Here is a 21,987-nt window from a genome sequence, read left to right as displayed (position 1 = left end):
TGCATCATATTTTTGCATAATACAAAAATATGTATTTTGTACATAATTATTAAAGTGGTTGTACAAGCTCAAGGTTTTTTATCTTCATGCATTCAATGCACGAAGGAAAACAATCTTGTGTGCAGCACCCCCCCCCCCCCAATACTTACCCAATCCCCATCGTAATCCAGCGTTGTGCACGAGAGCCTCGGCTCTCCTGGACTCTCCCTCCTCATTGGCTGAGACAGTAGTGGGAGCCATTTTTTAAATAGTGCCATTAACTTCACTTTAGTTATAAGCCCAGGATGGTACACTAACATGGAAGAATTCAACAGGGTAAACTGTTTTACATCAAGTAAGACCACAATGATAGCAATTACCTCAGATAAAATTGTGTTAGGGGATCCCTTTTGAAAGTACACAGCTGATGTGAAGGTAGTACAAGCTGATTTTGGCATGGTGGGGTGCTGCATGCTCTTTTCATTCTTGGCCTAGGAAATTGCAGCCTTCTTGCTTTGTGTGCAGAGCTCACTGCTTGAGGAATAGGGAAGAGGCCAATTTTGTAACTGCCAAAAATAGAAAAAAAATCTCTGGTGCTGATACAGTAAAGTCACAGTATCCCCATAACTGAAAAGCTCATATTCACAATTGGTAATAATTAAAATGCTTGGTAAATTAGCATGCGGTAACACAAACTGTCATATACAGTTTGCATAAAAACAAATCAACATGAAAGCATATCCATTGCAGAAATGTTTATGCAAGGACTGATCATTTTTTTAGCAAATCGGGTGCAATGTTGTTAATTAAATGGTGTACTCTGCACAACACACAGACTTATGTTTTGGTGCTTTTGATGATTAAATTATGTTTGAGAAGAGTTGTACTGTACCCATATTTATTTTAAAGTACTTGATGACCACAGTCCATGCTGTGCTGGGTGGATGGAATATCCATTGTTATTATCTTGATATAATGAATCACCAGAATTACTGCATCCTCATAAACCAATGATTACCATTTGTACCTGTTGTATTTTAGGGCTACATATGTTTTCAGGAGACAGCTCTGGACTTATTATTGTGTGGAATGCCGGGATTAGCCGAAGTTGGCAACATAATCCAGCAGAACACTGGGCTATTTTGAAGGTAGGTGGGTTTCACAGGCTCCGTGGCTGCTGGGAAAAAAAGCAGAATTCTGAAATAACTTTGATGTGCACCTGGGGATACCACTGAGTTGAATCAGTCAATTCTGGTGCTCAATGGTTTCTGCATGGGAAGTAAGTGCCATCGGTACACAGGCTTCCAGCACAGGATGAGACTAATATGCAAAATACTAGTAAAGTTAGGTATACTGTGTTAAATGTTTTTGGTGATTAGTGTTGTGGTTAGTTTAAAGTGTACCTAAACCCAAAAACAAAAATTATTTTATTGCAGTTCTCCAGTACTTAAGTGTTCTTTTTTTCCAAGTCTTTATTCCCTTTATTTTCACCTAGTGATTCTGCCATTAACGCACTTCATTTCCTAGAGTAACACTACTCACTAAGAATCCTGTATCAGGACAGCAGAAACAAGCAAGGGCCACCAAACACCACCCCATTCTGCTTATCCATGACAGAGGGTGTGGTTCTGTAGTCCCCAGAGAAAACTAGAAACAATTTAACTGAGACCAGTCTGTACACATAATGAGAAAACTGGCAGAAAAATCCCACTTTCTAAGTGATTGTACAATAATTTGATCATTAGTACAGAACTTTTGAGAGCCGATCACGATTGTTCATGTAAAGTTATCTGAAGGGACAAGCATGAAATTTTTTTCCTTGTACGATACTAGAAAAAATAATTTTTGTTTAACCATTTCAATACCGTGCATTTTTACACCTTGCTGCCCAGGCCAGTTTTCACGTTTCAGCGCTTTCACACTTTGAATGACAATTGCGCGGTCATACAACATTGTACCCAAACTAAAATTTTATCATTTTCTTCACATAACTAGAGCTTTTTTTTGGTGGTATTTAATCACCGCTGGGGTTTTTATTTTTTGCTAAATTAACAAAAAAAGACCAAAAATTTTGAAAAAAAACACGTTTTTCTTTGTTTCTGTTATAAAAGTTTACAAATAAATAATTGTTCTTCATAAATTTAGGCCGAGATGTATTCTGCTACATGTCTTTGGTGAAAATAACCCAAATTAGGATGTATTATTTAGTCTGTAGGAAAGTTATAGAGTTTACAAACTATGGGATAGATCTGAAAATTGATCAATCCTGAAGTACTGACAGCCAATCTAATTTCTTGAGGTCCAAGAATGTCAGAACAGTACAGATATCCCCAAATGACCCCTTTTTGCAGAGTAGACAGTCCGACGTACTTCATAAGAGGAATGGCGAGTTTTTTGAAGTTGTATTTTTTTTGTCATAATTTTTCGGAAAATTAAAAAATTTTAAAAATTATTTTCACTATTTTTTTTTTTTTACATACTGCCACCAGTGCAGTACAGCGTCATCATATAACTGGCATGGCGGTGAACAGGGACACTGACTGGTGACAGTATGGAAAAAAAAATATATATATATTTTTTTATTTTTTTTATTTTTAATTTTTTATTACTTTTTTTAAAGATTTTTTTTCATATTTTACTATGACCAAAGTAGTACAATGTTACCATAGTAACATTGTACTACTTTGGGGAAGTGATCAGTATTTTATTTATTTTTTTTTTTTTACACAATTTGCTTATAGCAAAGAATTACTTTGCTATAAGCAAGCATTTACCTGAATGAAATCGATTCATTCAGGTTTTTTTTTTTTTTTTTGTGCTTAGCTGTGATTTGGTCACAGCTAATCACATGACATGTGCATGAGATTAGCTGTGACCATTCACAGCTAGGCACTAGTATACAATGGATGGCATGAATGAAGCCATCCATTGTATACAACTGTCATGTGACCTGCTGTGATTGGTCACAGCAGGTCACATGGTACCAGCAACAGGGGCCGGTACTCAGATCTGTCATCGGCCGTGTCCGAGGTACACGGCCGGTGACAGATCGCGCCGCTGCGAGGCTCTGCATTAGCGCAAACTGCGCCAAAAGGCGTGCACCCGGAATGCCGAGGCACTTTTGAGTGAACAAAACCATGCATGCTCAGAAACTAAAGAATACTATACAATACATTAGATCACTTCCGAAGTTGTATTCTGTTTAACAAGAACTTTCATAACTTTATTAACCTCTTCATTTTCGATATGAGACTAGAATGAGAAAAAAAAATGAATGATCATTCATCCACTATTCTCATTATGTGTACCAGGCATTAGGGTTTTCGTACCATTTACGTACGTAAACCATAAAGAATGAACTTTTTTTTTTTTCTCTCCTTTTTGGTCTGTTAAAGTGTATTAAAACCCCAAAACAAACATTAAAATGATAATTTCCGGTATTCAGTCTCGACCAATGTAACTATGTATATATCACACCTTGCCAATGCTGCTGGAAGCTAGAAATCACTGAAGTAGACACCGCTACTTCCGTGATCTCCACTTACTTTCAGGTCCTGTGCTTAGTGGCTGAACTGATGCATTTTGAATACAGAAGATCAGCCACCCAGCACCATTCAGAGAATGCTTTGCATTCTCTGATTGGACAAGGTTGAGAGCTTGACTTCACCACCCAGCCTTTCCATATATTTGAAGTACATTACATCCAAGATAACAATCAGGGCCCCCTTCATGGATATAATGGCATGACCGTAGGTACCCTAGTTAAGAAAGATTTGGATTCAGGACTGCTGGGTGAAAATAAAAAAAAGTGAAAGAAAAAACCCACCACATCTAATGTTTGGAAAGTTATCTATTTGTTTTTGGGTTAGATTATATTTTAACAGAAAAGAAAAGATAAGAAGAAAAAATAAGTTCAATTTTAGGGTTTACATACACTTTAGCACTTAAAGCAGTATTAAACCCAAAAACAAAAATGTATTAAAAATTGCAGCTTACAAATTCCTAGCTACTGTAACAGACCGAGCTGACCAGACAAAGTAGCAGTTAGAGGGTTGAGACAAACAATTTAACCCTGAGAAGGGTGCTTACAATGGTCAACGTTTATTCATCTATGTAAACCTTTATCCCAAAAGGAAAAAAAAACCCTTTCTTGTAACTGCTTATAAAGTGTTAGCTGGAGTTCAGTTTTAATTTGTCAAGTTCATCTTTTAGCCTAAAACTCCCCCCTCCCCAAACTGAAAGTGCTCTTTTCCAAGGGTGTCTGCTTTACTACTTCATCCAAAATAGAGACACCCTAAGACAGGAAGTGTGTTACTGCCTGGATCAACAGGTGAAGTAAAGGAAAAAGTAAAACTAATGCTGCCACCACGTCTAAGGGTTGGTATGCTGCAATATAATACGTTTTTGGTTTTGGGTTTATTATTGCTTTAAATCTGTTTGCTAAGGCAGAACTAATAACACTGCAGAGTGCACATGAACTTGCAAGCTCACCGTATCTCTTCCAGGATCAACAGGTATATTGTATTTCTAACAAATCAAAAGGGAGCAAATAAGAAAAGTGAATTGTTTGATTTTTTTTAAATATACTTAATGGTTACTCTGTATAAGCATACAATTCCTCTGTGGCAAATAAGATTTTTTTCAGACAAGACCTCATTATGGTAAGCTTTTAGGGCCAATTCACACTAGATGCGTTTTCAGTTGCTTTTTTCTGCATCCAAAATGCACAGAAAGTAGGTTATATGGTTGTCAATGACATAGTTCACATCAGTGCTTGCAGTTCCAGTGCGTTCCGGTTGCAGAAAAAAAAGTAGAACTTGCTGCAATTTTTCTGCACAGAACTGTACTGTAACGCGGTAAAACGCACTGGAACGCACCAAAATGCATCAGAAACACACTGGAACGCACATGTCCCTATTTAAATTGAAGAAAAAGAGAGGGGAGCAAATTAACTGGAATGCATAAAAAACGCACTGGAACATGTAAAAAACGCATCAATAACGTGCTTGTGGAAACGCATCTGGACTGCATTTCTATAGTGTGAACCAGCCCTTAAGTTTAGTTAAACATTTTTGTTTTAATTGGCACAAGGAACAGTACTTACACTCAATGAAATGTGTCCCTTGTGCTGGTGGCTGCTTTCTTAACTACAAGTACTGGAGGTTAACTAGTTGCCGACCGCAGATAACCGAATGACGGCTGCACTGCGGCCGGCCAGTTCTGGGTGGACGTCATATGACGTCCCCCCAGAACGCGCTCTCCTGCGCGCCCCAGGGGGCACGCACCCGGCGATCTCCGTGATCGCTGTGTCCTACGGACACAGCTGATCACGTGATGTGGTAAAAGGCCAATCATACCGGCCTTTTACCACAAGATCAGCGGTGTCCAATGACACGCTGATCACAGGGAAATGCAAGTGCCGGTTCTCGGCTGCACTTTCCTCACGCTGTCAGATCGTGAGGAAAGTACTGCCGAGAACCGGCAGTTGTCAGAGCGGGGATCGGCACCGATCATCAGGGCACTGATGATCAGTGCCCTGATGATCGGTGCCCAGCAGTGCCACCCGCAAGTTCCGCCCACCTGTGCCCAGCAGTGCGCCCACTAGCTCCGCCCACCTGTGCCCAGCAGATCACCCACCTGTGCCCAGCAGTGCACCCACCTGTGCCACTCTGCAGTGTCACACACCTGTGCCCAGCAGTGCCACCCACCTGTGCCCACCCACCTGTACCCACCAGTGCCGCCCACCTGTGCCCACCCACCAGTGCTGCCCACCAGTGCCACCCACCAGTGCAGCCCAGCAGTGCTGCCAGTCATTGCCACCAGTCAGTGCCCAGCAGTGATGCCAGTCAGTGCCGTCTATCAGTACCCATCATCAGTGTCACCTATCAGTGCTGCATATTAGTGCTGCCTATCCGTGACACCTCATTAGTGCTGCCTATCAGTGCCGCCTATCCGTGCCACCTCATTAGTACTGCCTATCAGTGCCCTTTATTGCTGCCTATCAGTGCCCATCAGTGCTGCCTCATCAATGCACATCAGTGAAGGAGAAAAATTACCTGTTTGAAAAATTTTATAAAAGAAACAAATAAACTTTTTTTTTTTTTTCAAATTTTTTGCACTTTTTTTAATTTATAGCGCAAAAAGTAAAGCGCCCAGTGGCGATTAAATACCACCAAAAGAAAGCTCTATTTGTGAGAAAAAAATGATCAAAATTTCATATGGGTACAATGTTGCATGACCGCGCAATTGTCAATCAAAGTGCGGCAGCGCTGAAAGCTGAAAATTGGCCTGGTAAATAAGGGGGTATAAGTGCCTGGTAGGCAAGTGGTTAATAAGAAGAGAAACAATTATTGATGCCAAAACTAATGCTAACATTATTACCTGTGTGAATGTGGGCTTGAATGAACAAACATTAGTACAAATATAGGGATGCTTCATATTTGACTTTTACTTCTATACTTTTTTGTGTTATACCAATACAAGCAAAATCAATAAACATGAGAATGCCTAAACATTTGTAATTGCAACAATTTTCTGGATGAAATGGTGCATTATCTGACAGAAATGCAGGGGTGCCAATATTATTGGCCATGATTGTAACTACAGTAGATGTATTACTGCATTAGACTTCATTTAACTGAACATAAATTCACAACAATGTCCTTTACTTTTTATTTTAGGAAATAAAAGAACCTGATATGAAAGGAATTGCAGTGAATCAATTACAGGTTCATCCAAATGGAAGACGTTTGTTAATTCATACAAAGGATAGCACTCTCAGGATTATGGACCTCAGAATGTAAGCTTTTGTATTTTCTTGTACAAAAAGACCCTCTGTATTTGTTATTTGGAGTCTGGCAGCCATAAAATCATTCAAAGATATGATTCAGGTCATATAGTACAGTGCATCAAACCCTTTTCATCCTACAACTGTGCACTTGTATGTAACAATCAGATTCAATGGTACCACTCTATTGTAGTAATGTGTGGCAATTTACCAAAAATTTCCAAATTTGCTGGTAATCCTTGGTCCCAGATTTGGTGAATTGGAAATGCTCCATTACTGCCTAATCCCACTGAAATCATACTTAGGCATGTTTAGGCATGTCTCACTGGTGTTTTTTTTTTTTTTCGTTTTTGGATCTTGGCCAGCCTATAATGTGATCCTACATGCCTTTATGAAAGAATATGGATCCTGACATGTCACAATTAACCGCAATAGCATAAATAATAAAAAATTCAGTTCTTTGGACTCCAGATCAAGTGACTGTTCCTAGGCCCTTCATGGGGAATGATGTCATCTGTGCAGGAAAAAGGAAAACATTTCTCAAGTCTTGCCTTCCCCAGTGATTGCTTGCTAAGACTGTTGAAACACTTCCCAGAAAGTGAAAGGCAACAGAATGAGGCTCACTCTTGTGAAGCAAGAGGTGTATGCACCAAAGAAAAAAAGACAATTGTTGGCGTATATCGCACAATCAAGAGGTAGATAGGGGGTTGGCAACCCGCCGATCACGGTCTACCTGTCGACCGCGGGCAGGTGACAAGTAGACCATGAACACGTCCCCCCCCCCCCCCCTTCCCCTAGCTTCCGCTGCTGCTGTCATTCTCAGTGCACCGCGGAGAGCAGAAGACAGCACAGATCAGGACGGAGGATGGGAGGAGGAGCTGGTAAAATTAACTTTTCATATTAACAAGCTGGTATTTGTTTGCTAGGACCGACCTAGCAACCACTCACCTGTAGGTTAATATGAAAAGTTCAACTTTCAACAGGGTTCCTAAAGAAATTGTGAACAATATTAATATAAGCAACAATGTAAAAATAAAATCTGACACCATCCACTGCCCTACTGACACCAACCACTGCTCTACTGACTGACACTATCCACTGCTCTACTGACACCATCCACTGCCCTACTGACAGCAACCACTGCTCTACTGACTGACACTATCCACTGCTCTACTGACTGACACCATCAACTACTCTACTGACACCATCCACTGCTCTGACTGACAACAACCTCTGCCCTACTGACACCATCCACTGCCCTACTGACTGACAATGTCCATTTTTAAGGTTGGCTAACTGTTTTTACAGTAACATGTGTTTTATTATAATTTTCTTCATTTTCCTTGTTATTTAGTTAGGCCTTGCTAGTTAATTTTTTTTTTAAATGGCGCTGAATCCCGGTGATCTTTCATTTTGTTCAGGTAGGTCTCCACCTCTCAAAGGTTGCCTACCCCTGGCTTAGATCATTTCCCCATTACTAAGCTCCATGGGCAGAGTGAAACGTGTTGGGGGCATGGTCTGGTTGGAGCCCAGGCTGAGGCTGTCATACACCACCTTACAGGATTTTGCAGAGATGTGCGATTTCCAGGACTTCTCCCTTTTCCATTAGATGTTTAGAGATAGGACGAGCTCTAACTCCAATCGTTTGCTACATAAGGGGACCCAGTGGATCCTAGAGTGGCGACTGTCAATTTAGTTTGGGTCACAGTGTTTACACTTAGTTTTAGCTCATCTTTTCTGAAAAGGTGAGCTAACACTGTACATTCTCCTGACCCCCTCTGCTTCTTTGCCGAACACTTCTCTCTAGAATTTCAGGACAGATCAGAGTGATTCGCTGTGCAGGCACTGACCAATCAGAATTGCTCTGGTTCATCCCTGGAGCTCTACATAGAAAAGAGGGAGAAATGTGGGGATTTCAGCTGTGTAGACACTGATAGCTCAGCATCCCCCTAAAGTAAGTACTGGGGGGGGTTGGTGTTAGTTCAACTTTTATTTATTTATTTTCTGTACAGGTGAATGAACAAGTTAAAGCGAAGATCCACCCAAAAGAGGAAGTTCATGCTCCCCGTGCAGAATTGGCACCTTTGGGGAGTGGGTAGCTGATTTTGACAGGTACCCGCTCCCACTTCCGCTCCAGCCTCCTAGGCGATCGGAAGTGTAAGTTGTCTCTCCCCCCCCTTCCCTGCAGTCTTCAGGTCTCAAAAGACTACAGGACCATTCACAATGTACAGTGCTACTTGCACATGCCCTGTGGGCACCTGGCTGCCCACACTTAAGATGCCATCGTCCAGGAGAGAGGACGGCCATTGATCCTGGCTAGTGCAAATACACATCTTGATCATAGGATAGGTGAGTGGCTGTTTTTTTTGAAAAGTCAGCAACTACAGTTTTTTTAGCCGATTACTAATTTTTTTTCAGAGGAGACTGGAGCTCCGCTTTAAGCTTTACTTACCATGCAGGTACCAGAGACCAGATCTTTTTTTTTTTTTTTTCTTTTTTTTTAAACTTCACTGTATTTATTTTGTACAACCCTTTATGAATGTAAGTACAGCCCTTCGTAGGGCTAAAGTAGTTCGTTACTGATCTGTCTTCCTACGTTCAATGCTAGGTTCCATAAAGCTTGATCAGCCTGCTCTGACTTATATTAGATTTGGTGGGCAGGTCTAAGTTTGCTGTATTTTTCCTCCACCACACCTAATCAGATGCCAGTACTCTGTGACATTGATATGCACAGTTTGACTTTCTGAACAGGGCTAAGTATGCTGTCACCTGCTTGCAAAGACAAAATATGCTTTCAATGTGATAGGGCTAAGGATAAGTGACTGGCTGCTCTAGCTCTGGGTAAACAACTGTGGGAGACAGGCCAGTGTTCCTAGTTTCCACATACTCTAAAGCAGTGGTCTCCAAAATGTTGCCCAGAGACAAGATGCGGACCTTTGCTTGCATTTATCTGGCTCTTGGGCACTTTTCCTCCCACTCTTTCAAGACAGTATTGCCCCCACTGACACCAACAATGGAGCATAATTCCTGCTACTGACATCAACAATTGGGTACTATTGCTCCCACTGATACCAATGATGGGGCACCATTCCTCCTACTGACACCAACAACGGGGCACTATTTCTCCTACTGACACCAACAATGGGGCACTATTCCTCTCTCTATCACCAACAATGGGACACTATTTCTTCCACTGACACCAACAATGGGGCACTATTTCTTCCACTGACATCAGCAATGGGGCACTATTCTTTCACTGACACCAACAGTGAGGCACTATTTCCCCCAATGATTGGGCACTATTCCTCACCTAATACTAAAGATGGATTGTTTACTCCCACTGACTCCAGGATAATTTCTACTCCCAATGGCCACAGTCCAGCCTCCCTAAAGTCTGAAGGACAGTAAACTGGCCCTTTTGTTTAGAACGTTTGGAGACCCCTGCTCTAAAGTACTGAGCTATTTACTATGGCTCTGGATTCAGATTGTGTGGTAGAGAATGTTAACAAAGCTGAGTACTGGCTTTCTTTAACTTGGTACAAAAAACAAACATCCCGCATTGGTGTCTGCTCTGTTGTAAGAGTTGAACTACATTAGCGAGGAAATCCTTCTTTACTGAATTTTTGGGGTTTTTTTTGGCTGTATTTTATTTCTAAATATTAGGATTGCACCGATACCGGTAGCAGTGCCAACACTGATCATTTGCATGAGTATCAGTACTCATGCATATGCTCCGATACTAAAGGCCGAAGCCTTCAGTCTTGGTTCTTTCAGCTATCAGCAGGATTCCCCCCCACTGACAGCTAAAATGTGAACAAAAGAATGCCAGCAATTAGCTGTTAAGGAGCAGGGCTGCCAAGTCCTTAACCGCTTTCCTGCCGCCTTATAGCAGAAATACTGCTACAGGGCAGCAGGGGTGCGCAAAATCACAAGATTTAGCAGAGCCATGCAAAGACACAGCCTCATAGTAAAACGCACAGAGTTAACCTTTTGATCGCCCCAGATGTTAACCCCTTTCTGCCCATTGCCATTAGTACAGTGTCAGTGCTTTTTTTTAGCACTGATCACTGTATTGGTGTCACTGAGGATGTCAGTGACACCAAGTCCGTTCCCCCCCAGTGTCATAATGCCCGCCGCAGTCCTGCTATAAGTCGCTGATCGATGCCATTACTAGTAAAAAATAAAAAGATACCAGTATATATATATTTAAATAGGAACCTCCTACGCTACTATTTAAGCGATAAATCTAATATGGGGGAGCTGCTAGCACCTAACCATATACCAAGTGGAAATAAATGAATAAATAAATATAATGGTGCAGCGCTACCCTAAATATTATCATATAATGCAATATGTAATACAACAGGCAAAAAAAGTGCAGAGTGAATAAATACCACAATGACTATCAGTGAATTGATCCTCTCCGGGATCTATGGTGAATAATTGAACGTGATCACACCTGGTAACAAGACCAGGAACCAGTGACAACAGACCGTCCCAAATGGGACCATAAATGTGAAAAATATAATAACATGAATCTCTGAATGGGGTCAATATTGTTGTGCAAATAGTGACCAGGAAGAAAATGGCTAAATTAAGCCATATATATATATACAACAGAGTGACACTGAGTGGATCCCTAAATTTGGGATCAAATTTCACAATAGTGACAAGTGCCACTGGTTCCTGGTCTTGATACCAGGTGTGATCATGTTCAATTATTCAACATAGATCCCAGAGAGGATCAATTCACTGATTATTAGTCATTGTGGTATTTATTTACTCTGCATTTTTTGCCTGTTGTATTACATATTGTATTATATGATTATATTTAGGGTAGCGCTGCACCATTATATTTATTTATTCCAGCATATATACCTCTATTTGTAAACGCTATAACTGTCACGTAAACCAATTCATTTACACGTATTAGGATTTTTTTCAGCAAAGACATGTAGCAGAGTACATTTTGCCTTAAATTCATGACAAAATTTGCTATTAAACATGTCCAAAAAGAAAAATTTTAAACTCAAAGTAATTTTGAATGAAATACGCAGCTGTTTAAGATACCTTTTGACATACAGTATCTCACAGAAGTGAGTACACCCCTCACATTTTTGTAAATATTTTATTATATCTTTTCATGTAAGAACACTGAAGAAATTATACTTTGCTACAATGTAAAGTAGTGAGTGTACAGCTTGTATAACCGTGTAAATTTGCTGTCCCCTCAAAATAACTCAACACACAGCCATGTCTAAACCACTGGCAACAAAAGTGAGTACACCCCTAAGTGAAAATGTCCAAATTGGGCCCAAAGTGTCAATATTTTGTGTGGCCACCATTATTTTCCAGCACTATGTATATAATAAAGTGCAGCGCTAAATAGTCAGTAATAGGATCTCTAAATGATTCCAATCAAAGCAAGTCTGTGTACAAGTAGCGTAGTATCAGAGAGCCAGAGATCCAAATGATGGTGCTCAGAAGAAGTGATAGAAATGCGCACTTACCAGATACGCATAGGATATGCGCATTAAAATATCCTCCTCTGGGTGAGGTATGATAAATAGGGATCCTCCTTGAAGGTATGGACAGCTCAGTGATGTGTGGGTGAAGACTGTGAATCCAGAGGTCTCCTTTAGGATAGATTGGGTCTGCAACCTGCTTACAGGGATTCCCTTCCTCTGGGTACTGTCACTCAGCAAGTGTGTTTGGGGTCATTATGATGTTGGAATACTGCCCTGCGGCCCAGTCTCCAAAGGGAGGGGATCATGGTCTGCTTCAGTATGTCACAGTACATATTGTAATTCATGGTTCCCTCAATGAACTGTAGCTGCCCAGTGCTGGCAGCACTCATGCAGCCCCAGACCATGACACTGCCACCACCATGCTTGACTGTAGGCAAGACACACTTGTCTTTGTACTCCTCACCTGGTTGCCGCCACACACGCTTGACACCATCTGAACCAAATTAGTTTATCTTGGTCTCATCAGACCACAGGACTTGGTTCCAGTAATCCATGTCCTTAGTCTGCTTGTCTTCAGCAAACTTTGATGCAGTGTGCTGCGTATGGTCTGAGCACTGACAGGCTGACCCCCCCCCCCACCCCTTCAACCTCTGCAGCAATGCTAGCAGCACTCAAACGTCTATTTCCCAAGGACAACCACTGGATAGGACTCTGAGCACGTGCACTCAGCTTCTTTGGTCAACCATGGCGAGGCCTATTTTGAGTGGAACCAGTCCTGTTAAACCTTTGTATGTTCTTGGCCACCGTGCTGCAGCTGAGTTTCAGGGTCTTGGCAATCTTCTTAAAGCCTATGCCATCTTTATGTAGCGCAACAATTCTTTTTTGCAGATCCTCAGAGAGTTCTTTGCCATGACGTGCCATGTTGAACTTCCAGAGACCAGTATAGGAGTGAGAGCAATAACACCAAATTTAACACACCTGCTCCCTATTCACACCTGGCTGAGACCTTGTAACACTAAGGAGTTACATGACACTGGGGAGGAAAAATGGCTAATTTTGCCCAATTTTGACATTTCCGCTTTGGCGTGTACTCACTTTTGTTGCCAGCAGTTTAGACATTAATGGCTGTGTGTTTGAGTTATTTTGAGGGGACAACAAATTTACACTGTTATACAAGCTGTACACTCACTACTTTACATTGTAGCAAAGTGTAATTTCTTCAGTGTTGTCACATGAAAAGATAGAATAAAATATTTACAAAAATGTGTGGAGTGTACTCACTTCTGCGACATACTGTAAAAGGAGTTAATTGGTTTTTCAAGATTTCTTTATGGATATTGTTATGGTAAAACTTGAGGAATAGCTCTTTTGCTATAACTTTGAAAGACGTGTTTTTGAGATGGATTGCCTCTGTATACTGGGTGACAAAGTTAACGACTACCAATATGTACTGGTGCTCCTTAGTGGATTTTGGCAGTGGCCCGACCAGATCAATAGCAAGCTTCTCAAAAGGGACCTCATTTATAGGCAAGGGTACCAGCAAACTTCAAAAATGTGGCTGGAATGTATTAATATGACAAAGAAGGCAAGATTTGCAATACTTCTCAGCTGCTTTGTGAATAGTGGGACAGAAAAAATGCTGCTCAATCTGCCTTTTTGTTTTGTTTTTTTTCTACCTCTAATAAACCACCCAAATGAAAATTAAATCCAACACTAGGGGACGTGGCTTGGCGCATGGAGCGGTTGCAGCTACTATGCACAGCTTCTGGCCCGGACCTCCAGTGCAGGCTCCCTCCCTCCGTCATGGGCTTGCTAACATAATCCCCATGGGGAGGAATCAGCACCGGACCCCCCGGAAAGCAACGGGGAGCTGGTCCGGCGGTGACATGAGCCGGTTCGTGACCCAATCCTCGGCCAAGGCCTCGGGCGCCTCGGCCTTCAAGATGGCGCTGGCACCTCTCCCCTCCTTGTCCCCTGCGGAGACAGAGCTCCGTTCAGAAGGGCAGGTAAGCCCTCGGGTCTCTCTCTCTCCTCGGGACCCTGATCTGCAGGCACAGGGCACACAGAGATCCCGCAGACGCTCCCCAGCATCTCTCTGCTCTGAGGATGGCTGGGATCTGCGGTCCCTGCACACCTACATGAAATCCTTTCCTACAAAGGCAGATTTTGAGCTTTATGTGAAACTTATTGAAAGCACATACAAGCAGGACATTTCTGGTCTTAAGCAAGACATTTGTGTGCGCATGGAAGAGATTTAAAATACCACTGACGGTCTGTATAACGCTTTACAAACCCACAAAGAGACCCTTAACTCCCATACGGTTCTTATACAACAGCTCATATACTAACAGGATGACATTGAGAACAGGAACTGCCGTAACAATATTCGGAGCAGGGGCATCCCAGAAACCACTGAATCTAAAGATTTGGCCGCAGCGGTTACCGCCATCTTCAATCAACTGCTCCCAGCAACCTAAAGACACCCATATTGAGTTGGACCGCGTACATCGCATGCTGGGCCCCAGGAATCCTGACCCATCTTTTGGCCGTGATACCCTGTGCAGGGTCCACTACTTTAAGGTCAAGGACGCCATTATGCGTACGGCCAGCACGCAGGACACCATCCTATTTAACGAAGTGCCAGTGGTGCTCCTCCCTGACCTTTCCCGCCATACTCTAGCTATGCGCTGGGCTCTGCGCCCTCTCACTCAGATGTTGCAAGAGAGGCATATCCGCTACCAGTGACGGTTCCCGTTTCAACTGCATGCCTCCCAGAATGGTAAATCTGCTCAATTCCGCACCCTTGGGGACTTGCCTACATTTCTCGGTGTGTTTAGGCTACCTCAGGTGTCTCTCCAGGATTGGCCATACCAACTACCGACCCCTGGCCTTCCATTCCCCTCTTCCTGGCAGCGGTCTGATCGCAAGAACAAGAAGAAGAAGCTTTCCAGCTCTTCCTCCCAAAAGATCCCGGAGGGATGACTCCCTATCTGTGTGAATCAGGAGGTTTTTCCCTTTCCTCCTCTCCCTACAGTTTTTGCACATGCTGTTGGTTACTTCTATTAGATCTGTGCCTTTATATTTGTACCCGTTGTTTTGTTTTTTTTAGGTTCTGGGGCTGTGGCCTACGGCTGGTCCCTGGGTTTCGCCACCGCCATTTGCCGTGACGGGCAGGGACGCCTTCGGCCCTAGTCTCAGGGGCTTTAGGCCCTTCCTTTATTTATCTCTTCCACACCCCATCATTACCATGCTCTGTTTATGTTTACCTGTTGGGGCGGGGGCCTACATTTTCATGCCTGTTTGAGAGATTATTGAATACGTTTTGTAGAGGGGGTCGCCCTCATCTGAGGGTGACCTCCCTTAAGTTATCATTTGCCTGTGGGGGGCCTGGGTCAGGATTGGATACATGCGCCTTTGACTATCCCCACCTAGGCCTTCGGTGTATTACGCTGTTTAACACTGTATGTTATTTTGACAATTCGCCTGTCTAATAGTTTCTCCTTCTTACTTATCTAGTTTTTTTTTTCTATGCTCTTCCTTTCTTGACTCCTTCCCCCTTTTTTTTTCTCTTTCTTTTATTTGTTCTCCCTCAACCAACTATGACTCTGATTAAATTTTCCTCTATAAATTGCAGGGGCTTTAACACTCCGGAGAGGCGGAGCCAGATGCCCTACCATTTCCATAAATGTGAAACGTAGATCTTGCTACTCCAGGAGACTCATTTTCGCTCCGATGGTATCCCAGCCCTCCCCAATCGTCACTATACTCGGTGGTATCATAGTACTAATGCGCAGGCTAGGTCTAGGAGGGATGTTGGTGGCCTTTCATCATACCTTCGGCCCGGAGGTCCTGGACTCCTTAATTGATCTAACTGGTCGCTATCTCTTCCTTAAATTGAAATACCAAGATTTTGTTTTTACAGTGGCGAATATTTATGTTCCCAATATAGATCAGGCTCCCTTTTCTGGTGACGGTCCTCTCTAGGCTGTCCGCTTTTGGGGGTCTCTGTTTCATCGTCGGAGGGGAATTCAATGTAGCTCTTTCTCCAGACTTGGACACTTCAACGGGTAAATCATCTCTCTCCTTGTCGGCCTTATCTCAACTTAAGTTGCATGACTTACACCTAGTGGATGTTTGACGCATCCAACATCCTTCGGAACAAGACTATAGTTATTACTCTGCAACTCATGCATCATACAGTCATATAGACTGTTTGTTTCTTTGTTTCACAGTCTTTTCTAGATTGTCCTATTTCATCCGGTCATTTCTTATGGTCTGACTACGCCCCAGTCCATGTTACGATTCAGGACCGACCGTCGTCTTTGCGTCGCTTTTCATGGCGCTTGAACGATACCCTACTCAAAGATTCTCTATGTATCACGGAGGTTGTGAAGACTATCCAGGACTTTATTCTAGACCACACATTGGACACTACCGGCCCTCTTAACCAATGGGAGACCCTCAAATGTGTTCTTAGAGGGGTTCTTATTAAGCACGGCTCTAGCTTGAAGAAAGCTCGTACGTCGGAGATGCGTCGCTTATTTTTGCTCATTGCACGCCTTGAATCGTCCCACAAACGTACGTTAGACCCAGTGCATGCGGTGGACCTCTAAAACGCTCATAGAGATTTACTCCAACTACTAGATTCCTCCTCCCTTGTTGCACGAGACTCATTACTCTCTAGCTAACAAATGTGGTCAGCACCTGGCACGTGTACTCCACCCTCGACCATCCCGTCATCTGGTCCAGCACATCAAGGCGTCTGACGATACTAAAATCTATCACAATAAGGGCATCTGTTCTGCATTTGAGCGCTACTATTCTGAACTCTATAACCTCTCCGCGGCGAATCTTGATGCTCCTCCCGTTTCCTCCCTGCCTGCTACAGTCAGGTCCATAAATATTGCGACATCAACACAATTCTAACATTTTTGGATCTATACACCACCACAATGGATTTGAAATGAAACAAACAAGATGTGCTTTAACTGCAGACTGTCAGGTTTAATTTGAGGGTATATACATCCAAATCAGGTGAACGGTGTAGGAATTACAACACTTTGCATATGTGCCTCCCACTTGTTAAGGGACCAAAAGTAATGGGACATTTGGCTTCTCAGCTGTTCCATGGCCAGGTGTGTGTTATTCCCTCATTATCCCAATTACAATGAGCAGATAAAAGGTCCAGAGTTCATTTCAAGTGTGCTATTTGCATTTGGAATCTGTTGCTGTCAACTCTCAAGATGAGATCCAAAGAGCTGTCACTATCAATGAAGCAAGCCATCATTAGGCTGAAAAAACAAAACAAACCCATCAGAGAGATAGTAAAAACATTAGGCGTGGCCAAAACAACTGTTTGGAACATTCTTAAAAAGAAGGAACGCACCGGTGAGCTCAGCAACACCAAAAGACCCGGAAGACCATGGAAAACAACTGTGGCGGATGACTGAAGAATTCTTTCCCTGGTGAAGAAAACACCCTTCACAACAGTTGGCCAGATCAAGAACACTCTCCAGGAGGTAGGTGTATGTGTGTCAAAGTCAACAATCAAGATAAGACTTCACCAGAGTGAATACAGAGGGTTCACCACAAGATGTAAACCATTGGTGAGCCTCAAAAACATGGCGTGGGCATGTATGGCTGCCAATAAAACTGCTTCTCTTGTATTTTTTGATGATGTGACTGCTGACAAAAGCAGCAGGATGAATTCTGAAGTGTTTCGGGCAATATTATCTGCTCACATTCAGCCAAATGCTTCAGAACTCATTGGACGCCGCTTCACAGTGCAGATGGACAATGACCCAAAGCATACTGCAAAAGCAACCAAAGTTTTTTAAGGGAATGTTATGCAATGGCCAAGTCAATCACCTGACCTGAATCCGATTGAGCATGCATTTCACTTGCTGAAGACAAAACTGAAGGGAAAATGCCCCAAGAACAAGCAGGAACTGAAGACAGTTGCAGTAGAGGCCTGGCAGAGCATCACCAGGGATGAAACCCAGCGTCTGGTGATGTCTATGCATTCCAGACTTCAGGCTGTAATTGACTGCAAAGGATTTGCAACCAAGTATTAAAGTAAAGTTTGATTTATGATTATTATTCTGTCCCATTACTTTTGGTCCCTTAACAAGTGGGAGGCACACATGCAAACTGTTGTAATTCCTACACCGTTCACCTGATTTGGATGTAAATACCCTCACATTAAAGCTGACAGTCTGCAGTTAAAGCACATCTTGTTCATTTCATTTCAAATCCATTGTGGTGGTGTATAGAGCCAAAAATGTTAGAATTGTGTAGATGTCCCAATATTTATGGACCTGACTGTATGTCCCAATATATTATGGAGACGGCGTTACCTGTTCTAGACCCCCAAGATGCATTGGATCTGGAGGAGCCCTTCTCTATTATAGAAGTTCTTGGGGCCATTAAGGCCCTGAAAACTGGTATGTGCCTGGGTCCGGACGGATTCACTCCACGCTTTTACAAAACGTCTTACCTTGGAACAGATCGGTTTGGGTTCACGGTTCCTTGCTCGGATTATGTTCCTCTATTCTCTTCCTTCGGCGTCTGTCCTGGTTAACGGTATGGTTTCTTCGCCCTTTCCCATATCGAATGGGACCAGACAAGGATGTCCCCTTTCGCCCCCTTCTCTTTGTTTTAATAATGGAACATCTTGCGAGAGCCATACGAGCTAACTACTCAATCTTGGGCATCCGCACTCAACTCCGGACATCATAAATTATCCTCATACGCCAACGACCTTCTAGTTTACGTTCAACAGCCACTTATTTCCTTCCCCAGTCTTTTTCCACAAATTTCGTAGATTTGGTTCCTTCAGCATCTTTAAACTTAATATCTCTAAAACGAAGACCCTCAATATTTCTTTACCTCACCATATTCTGACGAACCTTTAGCCTAACTTTTCATTTCAATGGCTTCCGAAGGCTATCACTTACTTGGGGATCCAGATTTCAGCCGATCTTAATGCTCTATTGTCCCTTCATTATATACCCTTACTTTCGCGTATCCAAAGGGATTTGGCTTCATGGAGTGCTCCAGCCCTGCCCTGGTTCGGCCACATCAACACCTTCAAGATGGATACTTTGCCTAAGCTACTATACGTTTTTCAGACTGTATCGATCACTGTCCCTCTGAGTTTTTTCCTTTCATTACGCTCCCTTTCAATTACATTTATTTGGCACCATGGGTTTTCCAGGTTCAAACACAGGTTACTTATTTATCTGAAACTCGAGGGTGGAGTGGGTTTACTGGACTTTGAGCTTTACTACAGAGCCACGTTACTAGTTTGGATGCCTGATTGGTTTCCTAGACCCCTCCGTAAAGCCTCTTGTATGATTGAACAGGATCTCTCTCAGGTTGATCTTCGGGCATTTCCATGGGGGCATGATCGGGAATATTTGCGCTTTCCCGGCTTACCCTCTTTGACTTTAGCTGTTCTGCAGTTGTGGTATAAATGAGGCATAATTACTCTTTTATCCTCAGATCCCTCTTCCTTATCACAACTATTTGATAACCCCACTCTTCCTCAGGGGTTTGGCTCTTCCATTATTGGACCCTTCACACGCGCTTCCTGGCCCGTGGCTCGGGACTTTATCTGCCCCCTATCGGTGGGTCTAGGGATTGGTTAACCACTCTACACCTATCCTCCTTTTGCAAGCACTTGCACTCTTCCTCCAGCATTCATCGCCTACTTTCTGAGATTGCCCGGCTGTATTCCCTCTGACCCACCAAGACACGTCCTAGCTTCTCTCTATAAAGTGCTCCACAATGCTCTTCACTCTGAACTCCCTCCCTACACTAAGGCAAGGGATCGAGACCTAAGTAAGGATATTTCAGCGGAAAACTGGTCCACGTCGTCCCACTTTACTCATAAATCGTCTATTTCTTGCTACTCACAAAGGAATTTTAAGCTTCCTCAATGGTACAGGGATCCCCTCTCTCTACACAAAATCTTTCCCTCTACACCTGATCTTTGTTGGTGCTGTAATAGAGCTGTTGGTACACAGCTCCACATCTGGTGGAATTGTGATCAAATACCACCCTTCTGGCGACAAGTCTTTGCTGTATATAACCGGGTCTATGGTGAGTCCTTGGCCCCTTTGCCAGAAATTGCCCTTCTATCTATATTACCGGGCTCACAGGCAGCACAGAAGAAAAGTCTGTTGCGCTTCTTTCTGTCTGCGGCCCGCCAATTGATACCTCTCTTTTGGAAAACAGCCACCCCCCCTCCTTTCCTGATGTGGGTCTCTGTGCTTAATGATACCATGCGTATGGAGGAAATGCTGGCGTTTACCAATGATACCTATGATAAACATAAGTTGCTGTGGACGATCTGGCTCCATTTCTCCTCCTCTGCGACTCTCCAAGATTTGTGCTCCTCTGTTGCGCTTTAGTGGAGTCGAACCTTGCTCCCACGACTACTTTTCATTTTGGCTTATCTGCTGATTGGACCCTGCGGTCCGTGGTGAGATGCGGGCAGTGGGGTCGCTCCGGTGAGATTCGGTTGAGGAACCACCCTACTGTTGCTTTCTACTATCCCCGTCTCCCAACCCCCCTCTCTCCTCTCTCTTCTCCTCTTTTACTTTCCGCTGGCTCCCCCCTCCCCCCTTTTTTTTTTAGTTTACATTTTTGGTTGTATGGCGTTCTCTCACATTGTTTCAGACATCTCGCATGGGGAGGCCCTCCTGATACTTTATTATGTTATACCTCCGTAATATCAGTTATTGATCCTTTCCTCTTGCAGTGTTACTGCATCATTTTCATACATCCATATGGATCATACTCTCATCTGTGATTTTTTATTTTTTTGTTAATTTACTTGTACATGCTTTTTATACTTCTCATGTCTGTTAGATTTATGCAAAATAATAAAGACATATTTTCCTTTAAATCCAACACTATCCTTATGTGAGACTGGGGACCTACCATCTGCTCTACACATTGCTCCATTTCCTTCTTGCTGTGATACAGCAAGTCATGGTATACTGCAAAACAGGGTATACTAGGTTACCTCTAATTCTTGAGATTCCTAGTTTATCACCTTACCTTTTTCAAAGCAGTTGCCATTTTGTGATCCCGCAACTGTGTTGTCCTAAAATCTTCCCTGATCAATGGTATATCTATTATTTCTGTTTCTGGGGAAGTTTCTTCTGACTCCCCCATCATGACTGGCAGTTGTAAGTTGTCAAGTTCCTCTGAAATAGGGGTGTCAACATCCCTCTCTTGTTCATGCAAAAAATTTTAATAATTTACTTCAGACACATTTCCAATACCACTTACCTGTTTATCCCCACAGAAAAGTAAAAGAGTCATGACTCTAAAAATTTTAGCTAGGTACTAAAAATTGCACCTTAATCACATTTACCATAGTCCTTGTCTGAAGTTACTGTGTATACTGCATTTTAGTTTACCTTAATGGGAAACTAATATTATTTTTTATTTTCCTTAGATTGGCTGCCAAGAAATATATTGGTGCAACAAATTACAAGGAAAAACTTCACAGTGCCTTTACACCTTGTGGAACATTTGTTATAGCAGGGAGTGAAGATGGGATGGCATATGTCTGGAATGCAGAAACAGGTATGTTTCACTTCATGTTTGATGTGTATTTGCTAATTATGTTTGACTGTTTAAAATATTGATTTGGAGACATAGATACAGACTATGCATTAGAATATTAACATACGTAAAAGGGCCAGATCATATCTGTGTGGTGTGGTTTTGGCGCTGTGA

At 42.7% G+C, this 21,987-nt stretch overlaps 1 protein-coding gene across 1 annotated transcript in view; it reads left to right on the top strand.

Moving 5' to 3' along the window:
* Positions 1-21,987, top strand: part of AHI1 (Abelson helper integration site 1) — a 435,677-nt gene that overhangs the window by 149,882 nt on the left and 263,808 nt on the right. The window contains exons 15-17 of the mRNA XM_089676204.1: positions 1,021-1,127; positions 6,660-6,778; positions 21,704-21,834. Coding sequence (XP_089532330.1) covers positions 1,021-1,127; positions 6,660-6,778; positions 21,704-21,834 — 357 coding nt within the window. The remainder of the gene's footprint in view (positions 1-1,020; positions 1,128-6,659; positions 6,779-21,703; positions 21,835-21,987) is intronic.

This window comes from Staurois parvus, unplaced genomic scaffold, assembly GCF_062004578.1.
Source record: "Staurois parvus isolate SC_StPar_1 unplaced genomic scaffold, SC_StPar_1.0 ptg000165l, whole genome shotgun sequence".
Taxonomy (NCBI): Eukaryota; Metazoa; Chordata; class Amphibia; order Anura; family Ranidae; genus Staurois; species Staurois parvus.
The sequence above is the reverse complement of the archived record's forward strand: the minus strand, read 5'-3'. Positions and strand labels throughout refer to the sequence as shown.